Source organism: Coturnix japonica, chromosome 27 (assembly GCF_001577835.2).
Source record: "Coturnix japonica isolate 7356 chromosome 27, Coturnix japonica 2.1, whole genome shotgun sequence".
Lineage (NCBI taxonomy): Eukaryota > Metazoa > Chordata > Aves > Galliformes > Phasianidae > Coturnix > Coturnix japonica.
In genome coordinates, this window is record NC_029542.1 from 3,990,326 (window position 1) to 3,998,863 (window position 8,538).

Sequence of the window (8,538 nt, forward strand, 5' to 3'; positions counted from 1 at the left end):
TGTGTCCCTATATGTCCCTATGTGTCCCTATGTGTCCCTATGTGTCTCTATGTGTCCCTATGTATCCCTATGTGTCCCTATGTGTCCCTATGTGTCCCTATGGGTCCCTATATGTCCCTATATGTCCCTATATTGTCCCTATATGTCCCTATATGTCTCTATATGTCCCTATATGTCCCTATATGTCCCTATATGTCCCTATATGTCCCTATATGTCACTATATGTCTCTTATTTGTCCCTATATGCCCCTATTTGAGTCCCTATATATCTCTATTTGTCCCTATTTGAAAGCACAGCCCGGCCGGCCACACACAGCCCCAATAAACCGGCGGAATAAGCCGAGAGCCAGCCGGAAACACCCGAGAGCTTTCCGGAACTTCCCGATCTCTCTTTCCGGAAGTACCCGAGAGGCGCCGAGTTCGGCTCTCGATCGCTCATGTCTGGCCGGTAGGTTCGGTCGGCGATTGATCGCTCCTGCCCCGTCCCGACTCGCCCCGCGCGTGTTGCAGTGTCACCGGCCATGAAGCAGGACGGGGCGGCCCGGCGGCGCGGGGACAAGGCCAAGGCGCCTCCGGACGGGCCGCCACCAGCACCGCCAGATGTGGAGATGAAGGAGGAAACGGCCACGGGGACGGCGGGGGAGACGGGAGGGGAACGGCAGCCACAGCGGGAGGTGGATGCCGTCACGTTGGAGGGTGAGCGGAGGGAGCGGGGTGATGGGGCCTGTGGGGAACGGGGGGGGAACGGGGATGGGACCCATAGAGAGCCATTGGGATCCATTGGGACCCATAGAGACCCATAGGGACCCATAGAGACCCATAGAGACCCCATAGAAACCATAGAGAACCATTGGGACCCATAGAGACCCTATAGAGAACCATTGGGACCCATAGAAACCCTATAGAGAACCATTGGGACCCATAGAGACCCCATAGAGACCCCATAGGGTTCCATTGAGATCCATTGAGTCCATTGAGATCCATTGAGACCCCATAGGGACCCATAGAGACCCCATTGAGACCCCATGGGACCCATTGAGACCCATTGGGACCCATTGAGACCCATTGGGACCCATTGGGACCCATTGAGACCTATTGGGACCCATTGAGATCCATTGAGACCCATTGAGATCCCATGAGACCCATTGAGACTTTATGAGACCCATGAGATCCATTGAGACCCGTAAGACCCCATGAGATGCATTGAGACCCCCCACTGAGACCCATTGAGACCCACTGAGACCCATTGAGACCCATAGAGACCCATAGAGACCCCATAGGGGAACACTGGGACCCATAGAAACCCCATAGAGAAACATTGGGACCCATAGGAACCCATTGAGACCTACTGGGACCCATGAGACCCATTGAGACCCCACGAGATCCATTAAGACCCCATGAGATACATTGAGACCCCATGAGACCTATTGAAATCCTGTGGGACCCATTGAGACCCCCCATGGGACCCATTGAGACTTTATGGGACCCCATGAGATGCACTGAGACCCATTGAGACCCCATGAGACCCTATGTGCCCCCCCCCGTGTCCTGCAGACATTAAGGAGCACGTGAAGCAGCTGGAGAAGGCCGTGTCCGGGAAGGAGCCCCGTTACGTCCTGCGGGCGCTGCGGGCGCTGCCGTCCACGTCCCGCCGCCTGAACGCCAACGTGCTGCATAAGGCCGTCAATGGATTCTTCACCTCTAACAGCACCGTCAGGGATTTCCTTCTCAGCTTCCTGGAGGAGGTGAGGCGATGGGATGGAGCTGTGCCCATAGGGAGCCAATACAGCGCTGCTGTGTGGGGCAGGGGGGTAACGAGGGGGATAGGGGGGTAACTAGGGGGATAATGAAGGGGATAGGGAGACAGGGGGGTGATGAGGGCACAGGGCTGAGTGGGACACGATGTGGGTTCTGGTTGGGTCAGGCTGATGTTCAGCATCTCTCTCCCCCCCGCAGCCCATGGACACAGAAGCTGAGCTGCAGTTCCGCCCTCGGATGGGGAAAGCGGCCTCAGCTCCTCTCTTGCCAGAGGTGGAGGTTTACCTGCAGCTCCTCCTCGTTATCTACCTGATGAACAGCAAGAGATATCCAGAGGTGAGGAGCCCCCAGGTGCAGCTCCAAACCTGAGCCCTTTGTGTGGCAAAAGGGGGGAGCCTCAGGGACCTGCCTCCCTCAGCAGCTTCCATCTATTCCAGCCTGGAGCAGCCTCTGGGCTCCTCCTGCTCCTCCTGGGCTGCGTTTCCTTTTCTCTGACTTCATTTTCCTTCCCGCAGGCTCAGAAAGTATCTGACGACCTGATGCAAAAGATCAGCTCCCAGAACCGCCGGGCCCTTGACCTGGTGGTGGCAAAGTGTTATTACTACCACTCCCGCATCTATGAGTTCCTGAATAAACTCGATGTGGTCAGGAGGTACGGCCAACCCCGCAAGGCCAAGCTCTCCCTGTGTTCTCTCCCCCCTCCCTGCACACTCTGTCCCCTCCCTGCAGCTTCTTACACGCCCGGCTGCGGACGGCCACGCTGCGCCACGATGCAGACGGTCAGGCCACGCTGCTCAACCTGCTGCTGAGGAATTATCTCCACTACAACCTCTACGACCAAGCAGAGAAACTCGTCTCCAAGTCGGTGTTTCCCGAGCAGGCCAACAACAACGAGTGGGCCCGGTACCTCTATTACACAGGTGAGATGCAGCTCAGGATTGCGGTCCCACAGAGAACCCCCTGGAGCAGCTGGGGATGGAGCTTTCAGGCAGGATGCAAAGCCCCATTCGGTCAGATCTGCTTATCCCAAACACCTCCAGCCCCATGTGAACGCTCCCATCCCTCTCCCAGGGCGCATCAAAGCCATTCAGCTGGAGTACTCGGAGGCCAGGAGAACCATGACGAACGCTCTGCGGAAGGCACCGCAGCACACAGCTGTTGGCTTCAAGCAGACAGTAAGCAGGAACCTGGTGTCCTACACTCCATAAGGAAGCTGCCCCTGGGTTCTCCCAGCTTTGGGAGCTCAGGGGCTGTTCCTGTTTCTATGCAAGGTGCACAAGCTGCTCATCGTGGTGGAGCTGCTGCTGGGGGAGATCCCGGACAGGCTGCAGTTCAGGCAGCCGTCCCTGAAGCGCTCGCTCATGCCGTACTTCCTGCTGACTCAGGGTACGCTGCTGCTGTCTGTTCCCCTGCCCCCATCCCTTGGCACAGGGTGCCCCACTTCGAGGAAAGTCTTGGCTGGTTTGGGGGGGTGTCGGGGGTTCCTCTCCTCAGTCTGAGCGGTGCCAATTTGCTGCAGCAGTCAGCAGTTTCTGAAGGGCCGGCTTCTCCTTTCCTCTTGGACGGGGCTGATGGCAGCTTTGTGCTTCCCACCACACCCCGGCCTTCCCTCCTTCCCTCCCTCACACGTTTTCTTCTCTTCTTTCCCCCCCCACAGCTGTCAGGACTGGAAACCTGGCCAAGTTCAACCAAGTCCTGGATCAGTTTGGGGACAAGTTCCAGGCTGACGGCACCTACACGCTGATCATTCGGTTGAGGCACAACGTCATTAAGACGGGTAGGAGGGGTGGTGGGTGGGAGGCAGCCGCCCTGCTCTGCATGGTGTGGGGCTCCACTCCTGTTTTTCCTCCCCCCCAGGTGTCCGCATGATCAGCCTCTCCTACTCCCGCATCTCCCTGGCTGACATTGCCCAGAAGCTGCAGCTGGACAGCCCCGAGGATGCGGAGTTCATTGTTGCCAAGGTATCTGTGCAGGATTCCTCATCCCTCTGCCTCCTGCCAGGCCTCTCATTCCCTTCCCCAACACATTCCCTTCCCAGGGCTGCTGGTTCTTAGTTGTGCTGCTCTGGGGGTGCTGAGGGCACCAACTCCCATCTCTGTGCACTGTCCTGAGCTCACCACTCCCCAGCACCTTCCTTTGCTGCCCTGACCACTCACCCTCTGGCTCTCAGGCCATCCGGGACGGCGTGATTGAGGCCAGCATTAACCACGAGAAGGGTTACGTGCAGTCAAAGGAGATGATTGACATCTATTCCACCCGGGAGCCCCAGCTGGCGTTCCACCAGCGCATCTCCTTCTGCCTCGACATCCACAACATGTCAGTCAAGGTGAGCACGGAGCAGCCCTGCAAGGACCCCGGGGGGGCTGAGGGGGCACAGGGGTGGTACAGAAGGAGGAGGCGGTTTGGCTCAGGCTGCAATAGAGCTGCTGTGAGTGGAAGGACAGCGGGGCAGAGCGGAAGCACTTCCCAGCTCACAGCTTCTCCTCTTGTTTGGCTTTCCAGGCCATGAGATTCCCTCCCAAATCTTACAACAAGGACTTGGAATCTGCAGAGGTGAGCTCTCACCCTCTCATTGTCGGGACCATGAGGGCACCAGGCTCATTTCACAGCCCCATCCCCAACATTGGCCTTTGCTTTCCAGGAGCGCCGGGAGCGCGAGCAGCAGGACTTGGAGTTTGCCAAGGAAATGGCAGAGGACGACGATGACGGTTTCCCGTGACCTCTGGCCTGGCTCTGTGTTTTTTTATTTGTCCTTAAGGAAGATGCTGTCTGAGGGAGAGCTGCCCCACGCGGCCCCAGTCCCCCCCTCTGCCTTTCTTTTATAAGTACCTGCATGTCTGTACTGGGAGCGGGGGGCACGCGGGGTTCATCAGCCCCCAACCACAGGCCCTGAGCTCCTGTTCCCTCACCCACAGAGGGAACCCCCCAATAAACAAACATTCTTTTGAGGTCGCCTGTGGTCAGTTGTTGCTGAGCCCCGCGAGGAGCACAATACAGCCAGAGAATGGGAGCTGCTGGGGCTGGGGCTGCGGTAGCTGGGCTCCCTGGGCATCACTGTTACCCCCCCACGGCTCTTGCACTGATCGAGGGGTCAGACTTTGTTAAGCTTCAATTATGACTTTAAAATAAAAGTTGGAAAAACACCCCCCTGTCCTCCTGCCGTGGGTCTGTTGTGCTTGGAGAGGGAGGAGCTCTGCTGGGACCCCATGCTGACACCTCCTCCCGTTCCCAATGGGAAAGGGGATGCAGTGGGGCCTGTGTGTCCCACAGGGAACAGATGGGGATGGAGATGGGGTGGGGGCCACACGGCCGGGTGCTGCTGGCAGCTGGGAGCAGCTGTGCTCAATGGAAGGGGGGAAACATGGGGATGTCCCAGCACTCCAATGCTGGGCCGGCAGCCAGGGGCTGTGCCTCCAGCATGGAGCAGCTCCAGGGAATGGGAACAGCCCCATCCCTGCTCCAGGAACACTGTGGGGTCTGTGGGTCAGGACGGGGCTGTGAGCCGGGCCGGCAGCCTGCAGGGACACCCAGGAAGTGGTGACTTCCTGGCGGATGCTGGGAGGGGGCTGAGGGTCAGCAGAGGAAGAGCGGCCACGAGGCAGAACCGCAGCGCGTTGTGCTGACCCCACGCTGCCACCCACGGGGTTTCGGGTCCGGCTGCCACTTCCTTCCTTGGAAGCCTGGTGGGGGCTTTGGGCCCCGTGGGTGCTGATTCAACCCCACCCTGAAGCAGCCCCCAATTCCTGCCCAGCACTGACCTGCTGAGGCAGCAGAGCTGCTCGAGGAACAGCGATCACACAACATCCGCTGTGCTGAGAACGGCCCCGGCTGCTCCCTGTGGGGCTGGAGGGATCCAGCACACAGATGGGATCACAGCACCACGAGCTTCAGGCAGAGCCTTTATGCTGGTGGGGGTCCGGCATCATTAGGCTTCAGAGTTAACACTGCGTTGTGCTGGGTGAGGCCTCCTGGCTTCTCCTATTGGGGGCTGTGTGGGGTGACCCCATCCATGGCTGCACCCCAACCCTGTGAGCACCCAGACAGCGCAGGGTCCCAGTGCCCGGCAGCAGCTGGCCCAGCTGGCGTCGGCCCATAAGATCCTCTTGGAATCACTCACTGCAACTGGCCCCAACCCAGAACCCACGTCACTTCGGGGGGGCTGGGACCGGCCAACCCCCCCGGGGCTGCCCCTGGGCGCCGCTTCCCCGAAGGGGCCGGCAGGGAGGGTTCATGTGGGGGCCGGGCACAGCGCTGCCAGGTGTTGGTGCTGCCAGGGGACTCAGGGCTGGTCTCTCCTGGGTCCTGTGGCCATGATGGTCCCGCAGCCACATTGACACCACGGTGAGGGGCTCCACTGAGAGCCACCGTCCCTGCCACAGCTGGTTAATGAGTGACCAGCTGTAACCGGGCACTGGTGCAGCACCAGCACTGCCCACCCACCACCAGCGTTCGGCCGGGCACCGCTGTGCTTCGGTGGCACTGCAGCACCAGGAAAGCCCCATTGCAGCGCAGCACAGGAGCACCCAGAGCCCGGGATTTGCATGCTGGTGATTAAGACAATGAAGCAATCAGCACTGTTGCCACATCGGTGTGAATCCCCACAGCCCTCTATAAAATGCCCCGATCGATGAGGGCGCGCAGAGCGGGGCAGGGCACCGAGCCGGGCCGGGCTGTGCTGCAGGAGGAGACACGGAGCTGTGCACCATGTGCTGCCTCACCCGTGAGTACCACAGACCCATGGGTGGCACCGGGGGGCACGTGGGGCCGCAGCCCTTCCACCCTCCCAGCATCTCCTCCATCCCCTCCCTGTTCTCCTTTGTACCCCCATCCATTGGGGGGGTCCCCGTTGCTCCGTTGTGTTGACCCGCTGTCCTGCAGATGTGCTGGCGCTGGCGCTGGTGCTGGGCGCCCTGTGGCAGGCGCTTCATGGGGCTCCTCTGGCCGAGCTCTCTGGGGACCACGACTTCCAGCTCTTCCTGCACAAGAACCTGGAGTTCACCCGCAAGATCAGGGGGGACGTGGCCGCTCTGCAGCGCGTGGTGGTGAGTGCCCCCATAACCCGACCTTCCCCTCCCACCTTATCGGCTCTATGGGGCTCTGACCAGCGGCCTCCCCACACCCATCCCATCCCATCCATCCCTGCACTGCTCGGCCCTCCCCACGTTGCTCTCCATCCCTGCATTGAGCAGCAGGTCGCTGCCCTGAGCTCATACACACAGAGCTGGGGGGGGTCCCGCATCCCCCGGGGGTGTCGCTGTGCCCTGGCAGCCTCACGGGGTGTCCCAGACTCTGCAGCTCTGACTCATCCTCACCCACAGTGTGACACCTTCCAGCTGTGCACGGAGGAAGAGCTGCAGCTGGTCCGGCCGGACCCCCCCCTTATGCAGGCACCGCTGGATCAGTGCCACAAACGCGGCTTCCAGGCGGTGAGTGGGCGCCCACCCGTGTAACGAGCCGCCCCGGCCTCAGCCCGGCTGGGCTCTAATCACCAACACACCCCCCTCCATCCATCGCCGTTCCCCCGCAGGAGGTTTGTTTCGGTCAGATCCGAGCCGGGTTACACTCGTACCACGACTCGCTGGGCACCGTCCTGCAGCTGCTGCCCGAGCACACGGCGCTGGTGGAGACGCTGCAGTTGGACGCCGCCAACCTGTCGTCCAACATCCAGCAGCAGGTGAGGACGGGGCGGGACACGGGGGGACACGGGGACGGTCCGGAGCCGTCGGTGACGCCGCTTCTGTGTCCCGCAGATGGAGGATCTGGGCCTGGACACGGTGACTCTCCCCGCCCAGCAGCGCAGCCCCCCGCCCGCTTTCTCCACCCGTTTCCAGCAGCAGGTCGGAGGATTCTTCATCCTCGCCAACTTCCAGCGCTTCCTGGAGACGGCGTACCGAGCGCTGCGCCACCTCGCCCGGCTCTGACCCCGCCGCCCTTCCCCGCTTATTTAATATTTATGGCTATTTAATATTTATCCGGCCGGGTGGGGGGGTCCCGCCGCCCCCCCCCAGCCCCCACGCAGGGTGCCGGCCCTGCGCCGCCGTCCGTGCACGGGTCTCTGTGCAGCACCAGCCATGTTTAATATTTAAACACAAGCGTATCTCTGCTACGAGGATTGAGCCGGGCTGAGCTCGGCGACCCCACCGGGATCCCTCACCCACCGCCAGGGGATGCAGGGACGGGGCCGCGATGTCGCCGCCGTCGGGCTCGTTTCTAGGAGCGGAATTTATCCGCTGTCGGTGAGGAGGGGAGCGGCCCGGGATGGGGTCCCACCGTTGGGGCTGAGGCTCCGCTCTGCCCGCACTCGGCTCCTATTTATTGCAGCGTAACTTATTTGTGCCCCCTCCTACGCCTACATTCGTGTCTCAGAATCTCTCGGCTGCTCCCGGTCCTCCCAGCGCTGTTTCGTACTGTATTTATTCCTGCAGCTGGGTCGGCCCCCAGAGCAGCTCGTGCTGCTTTTTATATATGTCACAACGATGGAAATAAAGTCGATTTGGGCTCCAACAGCTGAGCTGGGTGATATTCTATGTGACGGGGCTGCGGCTCCGGGACCCCCCGATGTCTCAGAGCCCCCCGAGCGCAGCGGGGCCGGGGATGTGGGGAGGGCAAAGCAAAGGGCTGAGCCCAGATCTTGGTGTGGCAACGGGGAGGGGACGCGTGGGGCGCAGGATGTGATCCGGGGGCTGTTTCCTCTCCCCATCCTGTGCTGCTGCGTGGGCAGAGGGTTCTTAGAAAGCACCGCAGCTGTGAGCTCCGGACGGGCTGCAGCAGGGGAAGCGG

The 8,538-nt window shown here is 60.8% G+C and overlaps 2 protein-coding genes across 2 annotated transcripts; both read left to right on the top strand.

The window, feature by feature from the left end:
- Nucleotides 1-470: 470 nt before the first annotated feature.
- Nucleotides 471-4,902, top strand: PSMD3 (proteasome 26S subunit, non-ATPase 3). Its single transcript, XM_015885945.2, has 12 exons — nucleotides 471-696; nucleotides 1,555-1,745; nucleotides 1,957-2,094; nucleotides 2,274-2,410; nucleotides 2,488-2,678; nucleotides 2,830-2,933; nucleotides 3,030-3,144; nucleotides 3,416-3,535; nucleotides 3,616-3,719; nucleotides 3,929-4,084; nucleotides 4,261-4,311; nucleotides 4,400-4,902. The coding sequence occupies exons 1-12, from the start codon at nucleotides 522-524 to the stop codon at nucleotides 4,475-4,477; spliced, it is 1,560 nt and encodes a 519-aa protein (XP_015741431.1). The 5' UTR covers nucleotides 471-521; the 3' UTR covers nucleotides 4,478-4,902.
- Nucleotides 4,903-5,978: 1,076 nt separating this feature from the next.
- CSF3 (colony stimulating factor 3) lies at nucleotides 5,979-8,264 on the top strand. The gene is made up of 5 exons (XM_015885560.2): nucleotides 5,979-6,478; nucleotides 6,637-6,800; nucleotides 7,077-7,184; nucleotides 7,286-7,432; nucleotides 7,509-8,264. The coding sequence occupies exons 1-5, from the start codon at nucleotides 6,463-6,465 to the stop codon at nucleotides 7,677-7,679; spliced, it is 606 nt and encodes a 201-aa protein (XP_015741046.1). The 5' UTR covers nucleotides 5,979-6,462; the 3' UTR covers nucleotides 7,680-8,264.
- Nucleotides 8,265-8,538: the final 274 nt, after the last annotated feature.